Here is a 21948-nt window from a genome sequence, read left to right as displayed (position 1 = left end):
CAGACCATTCTGTGATTCCATGATTCTGTGAAGTCAGTGCTCGCTTGGCTAAGGTGAGCGGGAGCGTGTGTTGATGTGCGCGCGCTCCTTAGCCGGGGGTGGTGCTGTCGGGATGCGCGTGTTTGTGTGTACATGCGTGTGCTCCTGCTCGTTGCCATCGGCCTGGCTGGGGGTGGTAGCAGCAATGGGGCGTGTGAAGGTGTGTATGTGTCCATGTGCTCCTCGGCAGTGGTGGGGTGTGTGCTCCTGCTTGGTACCAGGTTGAATAATGAGGTAGAGCAGAGTGAACGGCAGGAGCTGCTTTATTTTGTTGCACGTTTAAAAAGTCGTGAGCAGGAAAGGGGGTTTTTGGCTGGCTGACCATCCCAGTTAGTGATGGAAAGAAGGCAGCGTTTTTGAAGATAATACCAGGAAATGGTGAGTACTTCTCACAGAATCACAGAATGTCAGGGATTGGAAGGGACCTCAAATGATCATCTAGTCCAATCCCCCTGCTGGAGCAGGAACCTAAATGAGATCACACAGGAAAGCGTCCAGGCAGGTTTTTAATGTCTCCAGAGAAGGAGGCTCCACACCCTCCCTGGGCAACCTGTTCCAGTGCTCTGGCACCCTCACCCTAAAGAAGTTTCTTCTCAGGTTTAAGCGGAACCTCCTGTGTTCCAGCTCACACCCATTGCTCCTTGTCCTATCATTGGGCATCAACAACCAGTAGTGGAGAGCAGGAGTACTGGAGCTCCAGGAGGCTGTCAGACTGTCCTCTTGGAGCTCGTTTTCCTCGTTGCTGTCAGTCACTGTTGCTATCAGCGTTACACAGTCATGTTCACCACAACTCTATGCAGAGAAAGTCCTTGCAGTAGTTCCAGAGCTCAAGAGCCGTTGCTACCTACTCTGTTTAATTATATGAGCGAGTAGATCCAGATTTACAACTTATCTACCAAAAAATTCAGTGACTTGAGGGGGTCACACAGTGATCAGTTCTGGGAAAGACCGTGGGACAGTTGCTGTGGGATTTGGCTGAAGAGTTCACAGAGAGGCATGCCATTCTGATCACTGGGGATCAATCCTGCCCCACAGAGATCTGCAGGAATTAGTGTGAGACCCACTGCTGTCCAGTACTGGTGGTGACATGAATCTGGTTAAGTAACAGATCAAAAGAGGGTCATCAGGGACAGCCAAGCTGCCAGGGAGCACCCTTTTAAAAATTGTGTGCTCTTGTGCTGCAAATAAAGACATTTAGACTCCAGAACACACATGCTAATCCCCATGGGAAGGCTGGTGGGATTTTAGAAAGCACTTTTTTGAGAAGGGATTGGAGTTGCAGGGTACTAGGTGTACCTGAGCTAGCAAGATCTTTGAGTGCTGCAGGGGGAGAGGAGCAGGGGGTGGAAGGGGGTAACCACCTTCCTGCGTGTGGTATGGGAAGGACCAGGAGCAGAGTAAAAGAGATCTTGAAAACTGGAGAGGGGCAGAAAGAGGGAAAGAAGCTTTAAAGCACCTTGTTGGAAGCAAAAGAGCTGCCCAGGTGGGCAGAGCTGATCAGTATGCATGAACACTTCCCTCAGGAAAAATACCAGGTACTGATGAGACTCCTGAGTGCCTCGGAGAGGAGCATTAAGAGCTAATGAGCACATTAATTTGGATAAGGAGCACGTTGTTACAGCGAGAACAACTGCCAGGTAGAATTACAATCTTTCAATATCCTCAGATTAAGACTGGATATCCTTATGGAAGTTTTAATCTTTGGGGGATGACTTTTCCACGCAGGTAACTAGCACGACTATAGATTGTGCTGTATGGAGAATTTGAGTAGATGTTCTGTCTTTGGCTTACACATTGGAGCCTCATTCCTTGCTGTGGCTTGTGAAGGAGCTGGGGACAGTCAGAGTTAGCACTGGTTAGTGATGGTGTTAGCTAAGCTCAGCCTCCTTGCGAGCTTTTCCTTAGCACATCTGGTGAAGTTGCTGTACCCCATCTCTCTGGCCAGCACTCAGTCCTGCTTTCCCTGCCCTCGAGATGACCTCCTTGTTTTTGGAGGAGCTTTCCCCACAGCTCACTCCTAACCTTGCCCAAGTATTGCTGGGCAGCAAGGATCTTGCCCTAGGTGCTGAGATTTCTCCCTTCCTACAAGCAGAGGCTCAGAGGGGGAGGGTGGACAGAGACGGGATCACCGATTGCAGTGCTAGGGCGCACAGGGTACGGGGGCTCAGGGGGCTGTCACCCCGAGCTTTGGCTGAAGGACTCCAGGCCATCTGGCAAAGAGGTGGGCAGAGCTTACATGCACTCCCCCCTTTCTGACTTCTGGTCTCCACCATGCCCTGCTATCCAGACACAAAAGACAGAGCAGCAGGGTTGCAGTCACAGTCCAGCAAACCTTCTGCAGAAGCTAAAATCATTCTAGCAGGGAGGGCAGGGGCATGGTAGGTGGTGAGTGCTTGCTAAGCCCTAAGCCTGTCCTGCAGTATGGCTGTCTGTCCTTCCCTTTCCAGTATCCTTCCACCTCTGAGCTGTTGTTCACTGTTGCTGTACATCAGCATAGCAAGAGCAGGGGTTTGTTCCTTATTTAAAAAAACCCCAACAAAAGCAGGGAGGAGCAGCCTTGGCCGTCAGAGACACAGTGTGTCCGGCAGAAAGGTATTTGGTAGTGGCCCATCTGTTCTCCAGGAAGGGTGAGTGGCCTAAGTCTCACGTGCAGCCCCCTGGTATCCACAGCAGTGCTGGGTGCCAGTGGCTGCAGCAGTGCAGAGGGTGAGCGTGGGGTGCAGAAGCGAGCTTGCAAACCGTGAGAGCGCTGGCATTGCTTGTTGTAAACATGTGTCTGACCTGTGCTCCCTGACACCTAGGTCCTCCCAGGTGGTCTCCATGAGAGCCCTGCTGCAGGCTGCTAGGCAGGAGGTCAGGGTGGCTGGCTGTCTCGCAGCCACTGACTAATTCTTCAAGCAGCACAAGTAGCTCTTCTCACTCAGCCTCAGGCTCCTTTGTGGGTTTTTCCTGGAAGTGCCACTTACCATGCTGAGTCCCCAGGATTTGAGGTTGTCAGGGTGGCTCTGCTGTTTGAGGCTTCCCAGCTTCCCGAGCCAGCTCCGCGTGGTGCTGTGCAAGAGCAGAGACGAGTTGTAATGTCTGCAGGGGAACATTTGCTTTAACTAAGTCCCGGATAAGAGTGGGTTTAAGTTCTTTAGTTTATAAATAAACAGCACTGTGGCCAAGGTAGATTTAAGCTGAGCTGGCAACAGCCCTGCTTGGGAAGGGATCTCTTTACCACATGGCTTGCTGTTGGACTTCCTGCCGCATGCTAATCCCTTAAGCCTGCTTTAGCTCTGTTAATTTTCCTTCTTTCCTTTTTTCCCCAATGGGCTGTCTCGGTGGCGCGTGAATGCCAGTGTTCCTCGGCCAAACTTGTGCCTGCAGCTGGGCCAAGCATCCAGGCTGCCTTCCCAGCACCAGGTACCATGTGGCAGGGCCCCAGGGATGGTGGTGCCTGAATGTGTCCCATTCTCTCTGTCTTACAGGCTCTGCAGTCTGCGCCTGAAGAAACTCACAGTGCTGAAAGAGCTGGATAAAGAGCTGAGCTCTGTGCTTATCGCTGTGAAGATTCAGGTAGGTTCTGCTCCTTGCTGCTGCCTGATGGCAGCAAGGCCATCCTTGTGCCCTCTGTGAAGTGCTGGTCTGCATGGCCCTTGCCTTGTGCCAACCCTTTGCTTCTGTCTTGGTTAGCACCCCTGGGGACATTCTGGCTCCCAGGCAGGTGGGAAGGATGCCTCAGGGACAGCAGCAAGCTGCCTGGTGCTGGTTTCTATCAGGGATGAGTTTGGTCAGGCCTCTAACTGGGACAGAGTGCATCTTGCTTCCCTGCCTGCCTCAGCCAGGGCCCTGCTCTCCAGCTGCTGTTTGGAGTTTGGCAGCCCCTTCCCCACCGTTCCCAACCCTTTAGCCAGGCTCTGCCATGGGTGGTTTCTGGCAGTGCCCTCCATCCGGATCCCCTCCCTGGGGAGTGCAGGGTGGGAAGGGAAGGGTGCAAGGCTCTGTGCATGACTTCTGCTGACATTTGCACCCTGCGTGATCTCACTGCTGCCTCTGCTGTCCCCTCCCTTTCTCTGTGCATCCCTGCTAGGCCTGGTGCCTCTACTGTGAACCAGGCAGAGGGGAGGGGACGTGATCTTTGTCACCAAGGGGAGAGGGAATTTGCCCCTTCCTGGTATGTGTGATCGTCCCCGCTCCCTCTCTGCAGCTGGCGGTGAAGAGATGTGTCCCTGTGGGTGCAGGCACATCCTTTCCTCCTGCCAAAGGACAGCATGGAAGCAAGATGCCTCTTGAGTATGCTGTCCTGGCCACAGCTCCCCTAACCCAGCTGGGATGCTGGTGTCCTTCCTTCGTTCTTGTCAGCTGGCAGAAAAGCTGCTGATCCCATTGAAAGCACCGTGGGGTGGGAGCTCAGCAGCTTTGCGCTTCCATAGAGCTCTTTGTGCAGCACACATTAGGATCTAAATCCTGGATTAGTGCTGGAAGCTGCAGTATTAGTGTTGCTCTGGGAGCTGGCGTTTGCCTTCATGGCAGACTTGAGTCACTTGCACAGAAGGAACTGAAAGCGAAATGTGTGAAACTTGGGGCCTGGGATGAAGACAGCAGGAGGATGCTGTAGTCCACACACCGTTGGCCTGAAAGCACTGGGCTTTCAGCCCCAAGACACCCAAAACCTGTGCCCCTGGAAAAACAACGTGGGCAGGAGAGAGCTGCCTGGCCCCTGGAAATGTGGGAGCCATCGAGGCTGGGCCACAGGTGCCAGGAGCACAGGATTCAGGGGCTGGGGGCTCAGGGCCATGCGTGGCTGGGAGTGATATGCTGGTCCTTCACTCCTTTATCTCCTGCACAGCTGGGCCAAGCTGGCTGTGCTTCTCTGGCCTGGGGACCCTTGGGCTCCTGTACAGCCTCCCTTATGCTGGGGCTGCCGTGTGCGGAGCGTGTATGTCCTCAGCTGCCCGCTTTCTCATGCTGTGTAAATGTGAGACTGTGGAAGAGGCTGCAGTGGGACTCCAGCTCTTCCAGACAGACCATCCCCATCCCTGCCCCAGGCCAGCCTTGCACCCTGTTGGCAAAATAAATTAACAAGCTTCAGCAGTGACTGTTTGAGGCCACAGCAGCTCTTCACTGCAGGGCTCCTGTCCCTACCAGGGAACGGAGGCTGCATTCAGGGTCTTAATCTAAACATGGGCACCTCCTCTCTGCATGGCCACATACCCATGGCTGTGTGCCAGGCACCTTGCAAAGCTGAAGGGAAGTGGAGGAGAATGCTTCTGCCCACATTACCCTGTGGCTTGACACTCACTGTGGGAGTGGGGTGGACTTGTGTGCCTCCCCAGGCTGCTTCCACCCGCCTGACCAGCCACTTTGGCAGGGTCGGGGACTGCTGAGCCTTCCTGGGAGGCAGATGGAAGCTGTAGGCAGCTTCAGCACAGCCTGCCTACAGAATGGCCTCAGATGGATCCATCCCTCCTCCTCCTCTCCTAGGTAACAGATGAGTCATGCTAGCAAGAAGCTGTTTGAAGGCTGCCCAGCAGGCATTGCCATCTCCATCTTTTGGATGGAAACAGCCAATGCATGTTATTTGTGAAGGACCTGCAAGTTCCCAAGGGGACAGCTGGGGACTAGTGGAAAGGAGAGCTGTATTTTCTCTCATTTCAGTAGCAGCTCTGTTGGGTTAAGGAATTTGTCTGTCAGGAAGTTGCTGCTCTGAAAGGCAGATTGCATGGAAACAAAGCTCTGACCCTGCCTGAATGGGGCTGACACCAAATAACAGCCCCAGTACTGGAGACAATCTGCTCAATGAATGTACGTGACCCAAAGGTTAGCGTAAGCCTATTTGGAATATCTGATCTCCTTCTCACAGCAATCGTGCCCTTCTGGTCTTAAAAGACAGCTTCCACGCGTGGCATGTGCTGTTATCTGCTCCTTCATCTGGAAAGACCTTTGTCAGTGGACTAAGGGAGCTTTCTGTGGAACATTCCCATTTCCCAGAGGTGATTTGAATATTTAATGTTCAGTGGCTTCCACTGAGATAAAGTCCGAACTACTGTGAAAAAAGGGACTTACTCTTGTATCACTTCAGTGGTTTTTCAACCTTTATCCCTCATTATTTAACAGACTGGAGGTGTCATAGAGCGTTTCCTTCTGTGTGTTGTTTGGCGTGGCATTAAGAGATTCAGATGTGCCTGGCTCAGCTCCATAAAGGTGCAGATATCTGTCTTGGTGTCATAACTGATTATGGTGTGAAGGAAAACCTGGTGCTCCCTCTCGGCAAAGAGATTTACTGTAATTCAGAAGCACCCAGTCTTGAGCTGTGAATAGAGGAAACAATCAAAGAAAGAAGAAAACAAGCCCCAGCATTCCCAGAACTCCCAGCTCCTGTGACAGGTGCTGTGGGAGGGATGCAGATCCTCCTGCAGCTGCTTCAGGATGCGGCTGGTGACTCAGGTTCAACCCTTGATGCTGCTGTAGAGGGATGATGCTGGCAGCCCCTACGTAGCAGACCAGGCTGTGTGCTACAAAACAGGCCAGGCTGAGAAGCTGGTTTGCCTCTGCCAGGCCTGCCTGCTGCCCCAGCCCTGCTCCTCCTGCAAGGACTTGCATTTTTTACTCCTTCTTGCTTTGCCTGGAAAGTACACGCAGAGTTTTCTGCCTGCAGCTCACTCATGCTTTGTTTCTAATCTTTTTGCAACCACTTGTAGGATTTTTCACTCCTGCCTGAGCAATCCCAGCTACCCCCTAAATAACTAAATTTACTGATGATATTTAATGGGCTGTTCTTTCCCCAAATGCACCTTTAGCTTGAATTCTGGGTAGTGCTTTGCTGTCTGCCTTGGCCTGGTCCCCCATACTGTGTTAGTTCTCTCTCCTTTTCCAGGTTTGGTATGCACCTCCTGCCTCAATGCTGTATTTTAAACAAGACCTATCAGGACAGATTTATACCTGAAATTGGGGCTTGTACCTTGCAAACTAGACCCTGGCATCATGTCCCTGCGTATAACAGTGAAAGCTCCTGTATGTTTTCAGTCTATTAGGTAGTGAAGATGTGTGACCACAACCTCTCCCTATTGCTTTTCACTTCCTTGACAGTCTTTGTCGTCTGTGATCTTCTGTGACAGTCTGATATTAAGTTTTCCTGTAGTGCTGATGGTGATACTCAGCTGTTCTGCTGAGAAATTGGTCTTGCCTGGCATTGCTCACATTGCAGAACAGCTGAGCTACATCAGATACTCAAGGCCACGTCCAGCTGAGGTTTGGATTTCTCAAGGGATGGAGAGTGCTCAGTCTTCCTGTGTCCTGTCCCAAGGTTTGCTGGCACTCATAGAGAAAAAAAATAATCCCAACATCTAATGGTATTTTCCCATGTTCCAGCTCATCCCCATTGCCTCTCACTCTGTCCCTGTGCACCTCTGAGAGGAGTTCAGTTCTGTCTTCTCTGCACCCTCCTGCTAAGTGTCTGTAGGCAGCAGTAATGTACCCCCTCACCCTCTCTTTTTCTAGCTGAACAAACCCAGCTCACTCAGCCTCTCCTTGTATGTCCTGTGCTCCAGCCCCTGACCATCCTGATTGTCTCCTGCTGGACTTACTCCAGTGTGTCAGTGTCTGTCTTGTACTGGGAAGCCCAAACTGGCTGTGGAATCCAGTTGTGGTGTCACCAGTGCTGAACAGAGAGGAGAAATCCTTTTTCTCTGCCTGCACATTTGCTGAGGCTGAGATTAGTGTGATTGCTGCAACAGGGCATGCTGCTGATGTAGGGGTACCTTAACGTCCCCCAGGATCCCCCCTCTCCCTTTCTGCAGAGTCTGTCCTGCTGCCTTGGCTTCTTCCCAGGCAGCAAAGTCATGGGATGTCCTAGGGAAGGACTTTGCTTTTGCCTTTATTGAACCTCCTGAGGTTTGTGTCAACCTCACTAGAAATCTCCAGTTGTTCTTAACCCCCTGCTGCTGGTAGGCAGGAGCAGCCCCGAGGTGATCGTTTCTAATCTCTTTAATGGGAGCAATGCTGGTTTCTACTGGGTTGTGCTTTGCTCCTGAAGGTGATCAGTGTTTCCTACTGGATATGTAATTACCATCCATTCCAGGAAGCCTAGTGTACTTGCAGGCTGAACTTGAGCTTTAGGTGGTGGCTTTGCCTTGCTGAGAGGACTGGACCTCGTACATTTGCACTAAAATATCTGGCCTTTATTCTGCCCCATGTCCCGAGTGCTGTGCGCCATGGTGGCCTGGGAGCTGGTCCTCTGGCTGAGCTTAGACATTACAGTCTCTCTCCCTTCATGTGACCCCACAGGCCAGGTATCTCCTAGGGCTTGCACTCAACCCAGGTGCAGCCTGCTGGGTCATTGCACCCGGAAAGAACTGGCCTGGACCTAAAAACTGCTGCTGTTTAGGGGTCTCTGAGCTCTGCTGCTGCTCCCTTCTGCCTGCATTGTGACCATGAGCCAGCCTTTGTCCTTGCAATGCCACATGGATGTGCACCCGTGTTTCACTGAGGGCCAGAGCCCAGGATTGGAGCTGCATGGGTAACTTCCAGAGTGGCAAATGACAGTAACACACAGGATGTCAGCATTTATGAAACCTTCACTCACTGGACATGCCACCCAAGCTGCACTCACCTTTCCTTTGCTGTAACCCTGTTCCCAGAAATAGCTTCTTCGGGAATAATTGCACCATTGTGTGTGTTTTGATGAAAGAACGAATCTTTAGCGATAATCTCTCTGCAACAAATGGTAAATGTGCTGAAGTAAATGGTCACTGTCATAGTGACCATCTATCATCTCTTTTAAAGAAGAGTTCAGGAAGGAAGAGTCAGTGTATTCTTGGCCAGGAAAGCTCACAGATGGTGAAGGGGATGAGCACCACCTCCTCTCTTCAGTTTTGGGAAGACCTTTCCCAGGAAAGCCTGGGAACATGGTTGCAGACAGCTCAGACTGGGCCTCTTGAAAACCAAGGAGGGTTTTGCTGGAGGTTGTCTTTGCTCAGGTATCAGCGAGAACTATAATGCTGCATCACTGCAAGATGTGGAGGCCTCTCTTGCCTCCTCTTTATAGGTTGTTTGGCTTTTTTGCTTGCTAGCATGGGTAACACCAGCAACAGAGGTGCAAGAAAGGCCTTACATCAGTGCCACCCAAGCTCGCTGGACCCTACTGAAGTTCCCATCAGCAAGCTTCCTTGGTGCTTGCTGGGTGCTGAAACATACCCGTGCCCACTGCCATTCCCTTTGATTGCAGAGGGGATGTGGCTGTGGTGCCCTTTACGGACAGGGGACACCCGGCACGCTGCTGTCATGACTTCTGGGGCTGCTGTCCCATTTGCAGTGGAGACGAAGAGCTGGGGCTTTAACCTCACCAAGGCTCTAACCTCACCAAGGCTAGGCAAGTCGAGGATTTGTCCAAGTTGCTGAAGGGTCTCTGTCCACAGCCAACTTCAGATCCTGCTGGCCACAGTGTCTATCCAGGATCAAGCTGGGAAGGGTGTGGGGATGCAGTGAGGTCCTGGGAAGGGGCAACAGATATGAGGTGGGCCATGGTTCCTTTGGACTGGTGTGCCTGTTCGGTTTGCTTCGACCCATCTGCTCACTCACTCACAGTTTAGATGAAGGAGAGCTCACAAAAGTGGTGGTAACTGATTTGCACGAACAGCTGTACTGGCCTATCCTGTTGCCTCCCTAAATCAATGTCCCAATGTCTCAGCTTGCTGGCCCGTTCACAGGGAGGCAGGAGAAAGTGAGGAACCACCATGGGATATTTTATACTCGGAGCTGGTCCCACAGCCCTGCAAGGGACACAGTTGGTGGGCATGGGCTGTTTGAGGGGTCTGTGAGTTGAGCAACTGTGCGACCAAGAGAGCCTGGTGCATGCAGACAGCATTTTTCATCCCTCAAGTCATTCAGTGTCTCTGTCAGCAGCCAGGACAGAAGTAAAGGAAAGAGTTGGAGTGGTCATATGGTTAGAGATGTCCTGCTGCCATCCTGGGGCAAAAAACCATTTGTGTATGTGGAGAGATAAGGACTGTTGCCCAAGAAGAAGACTAAGAGGAGTTTTCTGAGAGACAAGCTGGGGGAATCCCATTCTCCTGGGACATCCTGCCTTGGTCCCAGCAGTGCCATCCTGCCAGCTGTGCTTGGGCAGGGGTCTGCACTGGGTCTGTCTGCTGAGGGGTGGAGATGTGCTCCAGGACCTGTCCCTTTCCTGGCTTGGCAGTTGGAACCCTTTCCTTCCCCTGCTTGTGCTGTGTGCATGGCTCCATCTGGCCCTAGCAGTGTCCCCCTCCGCAGTGTCCCCCTCTGCAGTGTTCCACTCCACAGTGTCCAGTGGGCTCCAGGTGCAAGGAGCCAGATTTATCAGAGCAGGCTTGGGAAGAACAAGTGCTGCCAGGCAGGTGGGCAAGGAGAAGGGACCTTTGGCAGCTCAGGAGAACTGCAGGCTTTTGTGAAGCCTTGTTTGGTGTGTGTAAGGTGGCTCTGCAAGGTGGAACAGAACAGAGTCAGGGCTCTGGCCCTTTCCTTGTGGGCTGTGAACATCATTGATTGGTGTGTGTGTGTGTGTGGTGCAGTGGAGTCTGTGTCCAAGACGCTCCAGCTTAGCTCTGTGTGTCTGCTCATCTTCTTGTAGGGTTCAAAGCGAGTCTTGAGATCAAATGAATACGTCCTCCCGCCTGGTGGCCTGATGGAGACCGAGCTGGAGCTGACCTTCTCACTGCAGGTACCTTGTGTTACCTGGTCCCCCGGGCTCCCTGGTGCTCCCCTTACCTGGCATTTTTTGGGAAGCATGGCTTTGGCGGCTCAATGTGAAGGGGGCAGCCTCTGAGGAGGGGCCTCCTGTGGTTGCCCATGCTGAAATCATAACAACACAGATTGCTGCTGCTGGCCAGCTGCTCCATTGCTCCAGGGGTTATTTTGCTGGGCAATGTAGATTTGGAGGATGATGTGGAATGCAGGTGACCTTTGAGGGACACCTCAAAGCTCAGCAGGTCAGATCCTGCTGTACATCAGCATTGAGGAAGAGTTTTCTACCTGTGTGTCACGCTGAGCCCTGCCCTCATGCTGCCATCTTCCCTGTGCTTCCCTTCCCTAGTACCCACACTTCCTCAAGAGAGATGGCAACAAACTGCAGATCATGCTGCAGCGGAGGAAGCGATACAAGAACCGCACGATCCTGGGCTACAAGACCCTTGCAGTGGGCATCATCAACATGGCCGAGGTACAGGGTGCTGGGAACAGAGGGGGGCTTCACCTGGCCTCCCTGTGCCAGTGCTGGGAGGGGAGCAGGGCTGGCTGGCTGGCACTCAGGACTGTGAGAGCGCTGGCTTGTTGGCTGGCTATAAGACAGAGGGGGTGGGCTGCCAGCTGCCATTGTGTCACCCTGGCAGGGGGCTTGTCTGTCTGCCTAGGTGATGCAGCACCCGACGGATGGCGGGCAGCTTCTGGGCCTCCACAGCAGCATGAAGGACGTGAATATCCGAGTGGCTGAAATCAGCATCTATTCTTTGTCTAGTCAACCCATTGACCATGAGGATGGGACCGTCCCCTCAGGTCCTAAAATCAAAGCTTCAGGTATGTAAGTGCTCATCACAGACCTGAAGGCAAGCGTTTGGGACAGGACATGGGTAACGGAGTGTCCCCAAGCACCTGCCAGCAATATCAGTCTTTTTACTGAAGTGATGACAAACATCATGCTTAGCTGTGGCATCTGCACTGTCTGCTTTCAGATCGCTCCCCAGACATTGATAACTACTCTGAAGAAGATGATGACAGCTTCTCCTCAGAGCAGGAAGCCAGCGATGATGCTGTGCAGGGTCAGGTAAGGGAGACCTGGCAGTGTGGCTTATGTCCTGGTCCCATTTCTGGGGCAAGAAACAAGGGTTGAGGGTCTCAATCACGCTGAGCCTTCTCACCTCCCTTGTAAACATGTGTCATGGTTTCAGAGGGCAGAGAGCCACAATACCTGACAGCAGGAAGAACTGTGGGCTGCTGTCAAGTCTGTGGTGGGTCAAGGGACTTTGGAGAGCCATAGGTCTCACCCCTGTATCCTTGGAGGTGTCTGGTCTGCTGCATAAAACCCCTGCTGAGGCCTTGCACCACAGTTCTCTCCCATCTCCTTGTGATAACAGGCCAGAGGCTGCCCTCTCTTTGAGACAGAACAGAGTTTTTGGGAAGTACAGTCTGGGTCTGAAAACGTTCAGAGGTGGCAGACCCATCCCAGCCGTGTGATGAGCTGTGCTGCTGCTGTTTGCTGCCTCTTGTTGTGGTGTCTACACTCCAGGCCAAAACAGACTGATGGTGGCGTGCTGATCAAGCACAGGGACAAATCCCCATTCAGAGTCCTCCACATCACCTGTCCCATCGTGCTGGGTTAGCACATCAGGGCTCCATGTTCCTGGGAGCTCTTGTGTGTTGTTGAGGCCAATCCCCAGAAGAACACTTTTTGTGAGCTTGGGTGCTGTGCCCTCTGAGCTAAACCTGGAGAGAGGAGAGCAGGAGAACAGCACAAGGGAGAGAAGGGTTTTAGGTTGTAACAAGGACTGTTGCAGAAAGCTGTTGTCTCTCCTTTGAATCTTGCTGGTACATGTGCCCCTGGAGAGGCCTGGGAGCAAAGATGCGTGGGAAGAAGGTCTGTTGGGGGACAGTGCTAAGGAGAGAGAAGGAGCTGCATGGAGAGAGGTGGGAGAAGTGAGAAGCAAGATTCTGGGAGCAAAGTGGACCAAAGCTTTTCAAAGTGAGGGGGTAGGCGTGGGGCAGGGGAACTTCTAGGAGATACTGCTCCCTGCACTCTTGAGTTGCTCTGATGTGCTGTAACCTTTTGCCTGCAGGATCTGTTTGACGAAGAGGATGACTTGAGGAAAACCAAGAAGGCTAGGAGGAAAATGATCCGAACCACATCCATGACCAGAGTAACATCAGCATTTACAACATGATCAAAGGGATGGAAGGGATTCACTTCCCCGTGAGGAGGGCTTGGGGGGGATGCTGGCAGTGGTGCAGAGCAGAGGAGAGAGCCCTTGGCTCTGAGAAGAAGGGGCAAACATCTTGCTATTAATGATTTAGCTTGTTGCTCCAAGCTGTACCCCAGCTCATGGTCTGTACTGTGTTTATCTTGGCTTCATATCGGAGCTGATCTGTGTGCAACACAGTTTTGAATTGCTGCTGTGACATGGTCTCTTCTTTTTCCCTCCCTGAGGAAGGGGAAGGTTGGTGCAAGGAAGGGTGAACCATTAAGAGCTCCTCTGCCTGTCAGCAGAAGGGGGAAGCTGCCCTGCCAGCCCCCTGCTCTCCAAGCATCTTCTCGTCCCCATCTGGTTCAGCCCTGCAGATCCCTAGACACCCTCTTCCTGAGTTTGTTCCCCGTCTTTTCTTGCTTTAAGGCAGCATTCCTCAACTAGATGGTCTGGGGAGAAGAGGGATTTAAATGGAGAGAAAAGTGCTATTCCAGCCTGTAGCAGAGAGCGTCTTAAGTCCTGGCGCCCTCCCTCGTGCCCACGTGCAGCGGCTTCTTGCAGAGTCCAGATTTAGTCCAAATCCTACAACAGATTTGAAGGACAAGGGAGATCATAGCTGACCTTTGGCCTGTGGATTCAGAAAGGAGCCAATGGCATGTTAAAGAGAGCAACCATGGCCTGTACATTAGTCACCTTGGAACGTGGTTTGATAGTTTTGCTGATCTTTTTTCTCCCCTTGTTTTGTTTTAGCAACCAAACTTCAAGCAGAAATTTGTGGCTCTGCTGAAGAGGTTTAAAGTGACAGAGGAGGTAAGATGCAGGAAGGTTTCCCCACCTAGTGTCTCCTGCAGATGTGTAGGTGTCAGAGCGCTGGTTCCCACTCACTGGGAACTCAAGGCATGAGCTGCAGGTGCTCAGAGGTGTTACCAAAGGTGGTGTGAGATGTGGCACAGACTGGGCTTTGGCTTTTCCAAAGCCTGCTGCTCAAGAAGGCAGCTCTGAACCTCATGCTCAAATCAAAACCACCTTCTTGTTGGGGAGAGGGGCCAGGAGAAGAAGGGTGCTGTCATGCACCAGCTGTGCCCCAGGAGCTGGCATTGCCGGGGCAATCCTGTTCACGACTGAGAGCAGGCTCACATCAGCCTGGGGGAAGCTGGCCTTTGCTGGGAGCCTGCACTGAGTGTGCAGCACAGCCAGTGGAGGTCCTCCTGGGTGTCTTAACTCCCAGTAAGTATGATGGGTGACTGAGACTCCTTGGATGTCACGCTCATGGCACCCTCCTTTGGCCTATTGACAGTGTCACTTGCTTCTTCCACAGCCTGGATTTGGTTCCCTGAGGTGGGAACAGTCTCATGGCATGCCTCACAGCTGGGAGGGAGCTTGTACATGCCTGGCCTGGTATGCAGGTGATTCCATATCTCTTCAGTGCCCTCTGGGCTTGGTCCCACAGGTCCTGGACTCTGACCCTGTAGACCAGACCCAGGAGGTGGAGGAAGACCTGGGCTTACTCTATGACAGCCTGGAAGAGTGCAACAACAGTGACAGCGGCCCAGAGATTGAGGACAATGAAAGTGTGCACAGCACACCGAAGCCCACCCTGAGGTAAGGGTTGCAGGGAGTCACAGGCTGGCAGCACAGTCTGTGGGACCTGGAGAAATGCCCTCTGACACTTTTCTGTTGCTTGGGCTAACACAGGCATTGTCTTGTCCCCACTCCCATTGCCATATTCTTTTGGCACCACTGAGCTCCTCACTTGCATATCCTGATTAATAAACTCAAAACTGCCCCTTATAACTGGCTTCCCTCACATTTAGTCTCATTTAATTTCCTGCCAGTCCAGCATCTGACACTTACTGATCTGCTGAAGGAGTACCTACTTGATCTAAGGTCCTGCTTAGATCCCAACCTCCTCAGGGCTCTCCACACCGAAGCATGCCAGTCTTCTGAGCACTTTGTGACTGCTTAGGCCAGTCCTTGTGTCCCTGTGAGATCTGCATGCTGCATTCCCACCCTTTTGGAGACTAGCAACCATCAGCAATGTTCCTCACCCAATTCCCCAGGCAGCTGATGGCTTGACTTGCTCTGCCAAGCACTGCTGACTTGGCACAGAGGTCTCCAGTGGACCATGCAGTGAAACCAGGCTTTTCTCCCATGCAATGTGCGTTCACCTGGCCTCTCTGCTCATGGCTGTTCTGTTTTTGTGCTGTCCTTTTGTGAGAAAGTTGCCTTTTTTTTTTGTCTTTCCACTTGACTGCCTCACAGTGCTCTGGGTCTTTTCTAGCCAAGCCAAGCTTACTTGTCATTATTGGTTTTATAGTTTGGTATTTAAATATCATTTGGATTAGTTGGAATCCCTGCTGGAGGTGCTTAGCAGGAATAGCAGATTTGGTCTGCCACATGCAAACTGTTTGAAATTATATCTGCTGGATTCAGGCGCCCACGGGGCACTGGGGAAGAAACAGGAACATGGCAGCAGTCATGAAGGAGACAGCAGGTGCATGAGCAAGTGGGAGCCGCTTAGGTGGTCTGCTTGGACTCCAAAAGGAGTTTCACATGGTCTCTTATCAAAAGCTTTAAAGAAAAAAAGGTGCTGGGGGAGGAAAAGGAAGGTCAGGTAAAGGTTTATGTATGGAAACTATGTAAAACTAGGAAACTGTAAGAAAAGTCTATTGAGAGTATTTAAATGTGAGACCCCACCCTGGTTCTGCAAGCACCTGCTTGCAAAGATCTGGTCACTGGGAGAGCATCCTAGAGCAAGTGCTGGTTTGTGCTTGTACCTGCTGTTACAATCTTCCTCGGGTGTTTGCTGCTGTCTCTGGTAGGACAGCCTCTTGGCCCTGGGCTGGTTTTCAGCCTGTTTGCAAAGTGCCCCTAGCTTGGTCTGCTCTCTAGTGTCTCCGTTTCTGGCAGTGCTGAGTGTGTTTCCCCTTGAATTCACATCACTGGGTCTATACTTTTTCTAAGAAGATGTGGGAGCTGGCTGCCAAGGTCTCTGGTGTAGACTGCGTGGTTCCAAGGCCCTGCATAGCCTTGTCAGCTGGTGGTGAACTTCCAGCCCAGCCTGTAAATTGAAGATGTGATCCTCACGTTGGATTTATTGTCATAGACAGCCTTGCTAGACACTGTGGAGATTTGTGTGGAGCAAGGGCATTAAGGTAGTCCTTAAGGGTGAGCAGTGGCTGGTGCCCTGGATTGGGCCACTGGTGTTGGAAGCAGGTAGCCATCCTTTTGATCAGCCAGGGAGGCTGTGCAGCTGCAGGCTGCTCCTGCATTGGGGTGAAACTGTAGCTAGAACTGAGGCTGTTAGATAGGACCTCAACAGTCAGAGCCTTTGATTGGAGATCAGAGGTGAAGGAGCAAATGTCTCCGTAGCTGACTGGAAAAGTGGATAGGGGAGAGGGGGCTAATTCATTGAAAACAGAAGGAGGCTGTGCAGAAGGGCTGGGATTTTCCTGAATCTCAGCCTTCTGAGTCTCAGACTCAATCATGCCTATGGGAGAGCCCTTAAACTGTGGAACAAGGGAAGCTGAGAATTGCAGAAGAGCTCTCTGTGGAACAAGGGAAGCTGAGAATTGCAGAAGAGCTCTCTGCTCAGTGTGACACATCCTCTAGGGATGAAAGCTTCCGAATTGCGAGTGAGAGAGGGCAGAAACAGACACAGCTTCCGTGGGGATGGGGGAGACAGCCCCATTTAAATGGGGTGTTGAAAGCCAGACCAAGTGTATGCAACCTAGACACATACAATGTCTAAGGAAAAGGAGAGGATGAAGATACCTTTTGGAGGTGCCAGTGGCACCACAGGTATGTCACATTCTGATGGGATTACTGGGACACTACAGAGGAGTGTGGGAGTGGTGCTGACTGTGGGGTGAATTACTGGAAAACTTACATATTTCTCTAGTTTGACTCTTAAGTTATTAACCTAGTCTGCATGGATTGAAATTGGTGGCTGAGAAAAGGCAGGTGTGGAGGAATGACTGTACAGGGTGGTGACAACGCCTGTAGCAGAGATTGGAGGGGTGGGGAAAGCAGAAATATGATAATAACAGGAGACAACATTTATTCCTGTGTGACCCGGAGAAAATGTCCCACCAGGGCACAATATCAACTCTAAACCTGTAGCTTTAGTAAGTGAACATGTTGTGAAGTGGCTGGTCATGGAGCCAGTAGGAGAAGAACTGAGCCTTGACTTCTCCCAGCCAGCATATAAACACTGCTGCTGGAGAGCTGCTCTGTGGTGAGGACTATCATTTACTGAGGTGAAATGTCCTTGTAGGAGCAGTAAAAGCAGAGAACCTGACAAACACTGTTGGCAGCACAGCGTGCTATATACAAATGAGGAGATGTTGAAAGGAAAGTAAAAGGAGCAGCCAGAGTGTTCAGAGGTTTGTAGGTATCCTGCAGAAAGCTGCAGAAATATCCCAATGAGGACAATAGAAAGCAATGGAAGGCCTGGCTGAGTCCTAACAGAAGAACTGCTCTATATCTTACACCTCTGTGGCCATCCCTGGAAACCTGCAAACTCGTATCCCCTTCTGCACACCAGGTGAATCAGGAGAAACTTGTCCTGGGAGTTACTGAGCAAATATATATATATATACACAGCTTAGAGGGAAGCTGGCTTAGATCTTCTGCAGGGAAGTAGATGGGCTTGCAGTTGCAGCAAGGGTCCTGGGAAAGCTGATCCAGTGATAGAGCCTGCTTGTTTCCTGAAGACTGGTCTTTGAGCAGCCCACAGGATGTGGAGGGAGTCTTTGGCAAATAAATAATGGGTGGAAAAAGGAGAAACAAAGGTGGAAGCTCACACTGTGGTGGCAGAGACAGTCCTGCTGCCCCAAGGGAGTTCCTGTGTTGACCAATGTGACTTGGGAACAGGACCTTGGAGTTGCACAGTGCAGCTCTACCAAAACACCACCCAAGAGACCTGAAAATAGGCAAATTTAAGTGCTGAGGAACAAAACCAGGACATTGCTGTGCTGCTGCACTGCTTGTGGTGCGGTTCTGTGTGCAATACTGTGGTCTTCAGAGCCTTGGGAAAGGGGAAAGCAGAAAGCAGAAGGGGAAGGTGGAGGCTGCTGCTGGAAGTGTGCAGCAGCAGCAGCAGTCAGAGGAACAGAGCCCTCCCTGGAAAAAGCAGCAGCAGAAGGGAAGGGAATCTGTGGAAGCTGTGGTGGTGCAGACGGGGCAGAGAGGCTCAGCAGCACATTGGAGTTGTGGTGTTGACAGAGACCATAATACCAGTGAGATGGGCCAAGGTGGTGGCTCCTCACCCTGCACTGCAGTGGTAAGGGATCACCTGAGAGAGGCTGTCTAGGAGACAGGGACCCTGCTTCCAGCTCACCGGGCTCACAGGTTTAGCTCTGTTGGTCTGGGGTGGCCCCATCCCATCCCTGAACTCAGTATTGTTGCAGCAGACCGTGGTGTGTGGGGCTGGCAGGGCTGCCCCTAGGCTGTGAGTCACTGGGGCACGGGTGGCTGGCCCTGGGTCCCACTGGGGACCTCTCCACAGTGCTCTGTGCTTGGGACAGGCCAGCGGGGGTGTGCTGGGATCGTGGTGACTTTGTTCCTCTCTTATTCCTGCCTTTTTCTCTCCCGTCTGTCTGTCTGTCCGTCCGTTCGTCTGTCTGTTTCTTTGCAGGCGTTTCTTTGAGGGAGTCTCTCATTCTGGTTCCCAGACTGAGATCGGCAGTCTGCACAGCCAGAAAGGGCAGGATCAAGAGGCGGGCAGCCCTGTGAGTTACACCACCACCACCATCTCTTGTCCCCTTCCCTCCCCAGCCAGCCCAGCATCCCCACAGTACCTGCAGCTCCCTCTGAGACCACAGCTCCTGGCAGCACCTGCCTGGGGCTGCTCCTTCCCTTCTTTCCTCTTCTTTTTCCCAGCACAGGCAGACAGGTAGCGATGGGGGGAGTCCTCTGGGACCGGTCCCAGGGGGACGCCGGGCTCCCCTGTGGGAGCATGTGTTCTGTGAGGCCAGGCATGGGTCACTGGCACCCGCCCCGCTCGGGGCGCTCCATCCTGCTCTGACCCCATTCCCTGTCCCCAGGGCGAGGCAGACAAGCGGAAACCGGGAGCCCTGCGACCACAGGAAGAGCCAGGAGTGGAGGTCCCTGCAGTGGTGAGTTCAGGCTACAGGATGTGAAGTGTGGCTGGAGTTCCCTCAGACCTCACCTTGCTTTCTGGGGTACCAGGGGTGCCCACCAGCCTGGCACAGGGCTGTGGGGGTGAGTAGATGGGGCTGGAGAGCGGTGCATGTGAAGTGACTGTGTGTAACCCTCAGGAGCTGGCCACTCCACAGAGGAGCGTTGTTCACGGCTGGCCCCCGCAGAGGCTGCCACGAGAGAGGGCAGTGTGGACAGACTGGCCCAGCTGGGCCCCGGGACCAAAGCCGAGCTCCCCAGTGCCGTGTCCCCCAGGTAAGGCAGGTCCATGCCAGAGCTGAGAGGGTTCACCTTGGCTCCCTGGAGCAAGTGGGGCTTGGTGGAGACGGGATTTCCTCAACAGTGTTGCCTCTCCTGCTTCTCGCTCGCAGCAAGGCAGAGAGCAAACAGTTGTGGCGTCCCCGCAGCACCTCCGTGAAGGACCGGCAGAGCTCAAAGGGACAGGGTGGACGCGCCAGCAGCCTGGACAGCGAGAGCTCTCCAGACTCATGGCACAGCACCCAGGTGAGGTCCTAGAAGCCACCTCACCTGGAGGCTTCTCACTCAAGAAGCCTTCTGGGCCTTCAGCTGTGGGCAGGGCAGCCCAGGCAGCCAGCTGGGGTTAACTTTTGTGGTGATGCTGTCTAGGTGCCTCGAAAGTCTGTTTACGATCAGCTGAACCAGATCCTGGTCTCAGACGAGCAGCTCCCTGAGAGCATTGTGCTGGTGAATGTCGCAGAATGGCAGGGGCAGGTAAGTAGATGTGTCAGGAGCTGGATGCATGGGAGAGCTGTAAGCAGGGTGCCAGGGGATTGTCCCAACCATGGCAAGGTGGCCTAGGGCACCAGCTGTGCCCTCCTCTCCCCCAGTGTGGCTCTTCCCTCAGGGTGAGCTTCAGTTCTCCACAGTGCTGAGCTACATACACAAGAGTCTGATGTGTCTCCTGCATCATGTGCCACATACCAGCATTGCTGGGTCCTCAAAGCACGATGTCCTGAGCAGTCCCAGAAAGACTGGTTAACAGGCTGTGCCTTGTACTCTTCACTGTTTGGTCCTGGCTCCCAGTGGCCACACTGGTCAGAGCTTTGTTGGATGCCCTGGCAGAGATGCCAGACTCCCTCTGCTGGCACCAGGCCCTGGGAAGCAGCAGAGGTGCCATTTCTCACTCAGAGGTGGGAGAGCATAGCCCACTGCTCCCAGAGAGCATTAACTGCATTGTCAGAGCTGGGGTCTCTGGGCAGGGAGGCACGTGAGCCCTTCCCACTTCGTGCTGGTCACCATCATGTCCATGTGAGGACAGGCCCAGCCCCTGATGAGCATGGAGGAGGTGACTGCTGGAGGTGAGCAGGGCCATGTACGTGTGTGCAAACATGCAAAGAGCAGTTATATAAAGCACTGGTGAGCGATCCCTTTGGGATCCTGCAGCTACATCTGACATCCAGAAACAGTGCTGGAAAATCAAGGCAGGGTTTGTGGCAGAAGAAGGGGCTCCTCAGTGAGAGGCGGTGGAGTCTTGACCCAAGCCATACGTTCTTGCGTGTTCCTGCTTTAGTTCTGGTCCTGATGGGGAAAAAAGGAGCAGCGCCCATTCCCAGACCCTGTCGTGGCATCTTCTAAGCCCCCTTGTCTGGCACAACTGCCTGTTTTACCACTGTTGAGCTGCATGCAGACACCTGAAGAGGCACAGAAGGATTTTGGAGTGCCACAGTGGGAGGGAGCAGGAGAAGGGAATCAGCAGAGGGGGGCTGAGCCTGTAACTGGGCCGTGCTGTGGCATGGCAGGATTTAAATCAGAGGGTGCCTGGACCAAGCCCTTTGTCTGAAGGAGCACAGCCTGGTTCTTGGGATGGTTTTGCCCTTGCTATCGCAGGGTGGTGACTGCTGTGCTCAAAGGCAAGAGCAGGGGGCTGGGGAGCAGACTGCTCCCCCTGGAGCAGAGCTGGGAGGAGTGGGGATGCTCATGCACGCAGCCAGGGGTCACCTAATGTTTTCAGCCTCCCCACAGAGCACGGGTGGGGACAGGGGTCCCAGCTGTATTCTGGGGGTCACAGGGGCTGGGGCAGATGTGGGCTGGTGCTGGCCAGCACAGCCATGGCCCCCCAGGATGCCTTTAACCCGAGCTCTCTGCATTGGCAGTACGTGAGTGAGCAGCTCCAGGCACACAAGCAGTTGGTCGTGTCCACTTGCTCCGTGGCGGACATCCAGGCAGCCTTCAACACCACTGTCTCCCGCATCCAGCGATAGTGAGTACAGCTTGGGCTCAGCCTGGTGGCTTCCTGTGACTGCAGAGAAGGGCTGGGAAGGGTCCTGGCTCCCCCAGGGCTCGTTAGGACCCTTTGGGATTGGAGACACAACTGAAGGAGCAGGTGTTAGGCCCTGGGGAAAGCGGGGGATCCCAGGGCTGGTTGTGCCCACAAGCAGTGCTCAGCGAGCTGGAAATTGTCAGCAGTGGGTTTCTGATGCTGGGTCAGCTGGTCTGGCAGGGCATGTCCCCCACCACCTGACTCACCTGCTCAGCCTTTGCGTGTCCCTCACGGTCTCCTTTTCTCTCCTTTGGCAGCTGTAACTGTAACTCCCATATGCCTCCCCCTGTGAAAGTGGTGGTGGCAGGTGACCAGAGCTACCTGAGCATTGTCCTCCGTTTCTTCGTGGAGCAACTGGCCAGCAAGACACCCGACTGGCTCAACTACCTTCGCTTCCTGCTTGTGCCGCTGGGTGAGAGGCACTAAAAGCCCAGGGCCAGGGCTGTCCTGTCCCACCACCTCGGGCTCCCCTGCCTGGAGCCAACATCGTCCTTCTCACCCGCAGGCTCTCATCCTCTGGCCAAATACCTGGCCTCGGTGGATAACAAATAC

The 21948-nt window shown here is 53.1% G+C and overlaps 1 protein-coding gene across 1 annotated transcript in view; it reads left to right on the top strand.

The window, feature by feature from the left end:
* Positions 1–3509: 3509 nt before the first annotated feature.
* The window catches only part of LOC104524819 (phosphofurin acidic cluster sorting protein 1), a gene marked incomplete at both ends in the record, with an annotated part of 18691 nt that continues 252 nt past the window's right edge, over positions 3510–21948 (top strand). The window contains 16 exon segments of the mRNA XM_010167810.1: positions 3510–3597; positions 10631–10720; positions 11093–11218; positions 11409–11571; positions 11727–11818; positions 12828–12908; positions 13704–13763; positions 14404–14555; positions 18592–18685; positions 19001–19076; positions 19235–19370; positions 19487–19619; positions 19743–19847; positions 21230–21336; positions 21654–21808; positions 21902–21947. Coding sequence (XP_010166112.1) covers positions 3510–3597; positions 10631–10720; positions 11093–11218; positions 11409–11571; positions 11727–11818; positions 12828–12908; positions 13704–13763; positions 14404–14555; positions 18592–18685; positions 19001–19076; positions 19235–19370; positions 19487–19619; positions 19743–19847; positions 21230–21336; positions 21654–21808; positions 21902–21947 — 1704 coding nt within the window.

Source organism: Antrostomus carolinensis, unplaced genomic scaffold (genome assembly GCF_000700745.2).
Source record: "Antrostomus carolinensis isolate BGI_N321 unplaced genomic scaffold, ASM70074v2 scaffold36175, whole genome shotgun sequence".
NCBI lineage: Eukaryota > Metazoa > Chordata > Aves > Caprimulgiformes > Caprimulgidae > Antrostomus > Antrostomus carolinensis.
The sequence above is the reverse complement of the archived record's forward strand: the minus strand, read 5'-3'. Positions and strand labels throughout refer to the sequence as shown.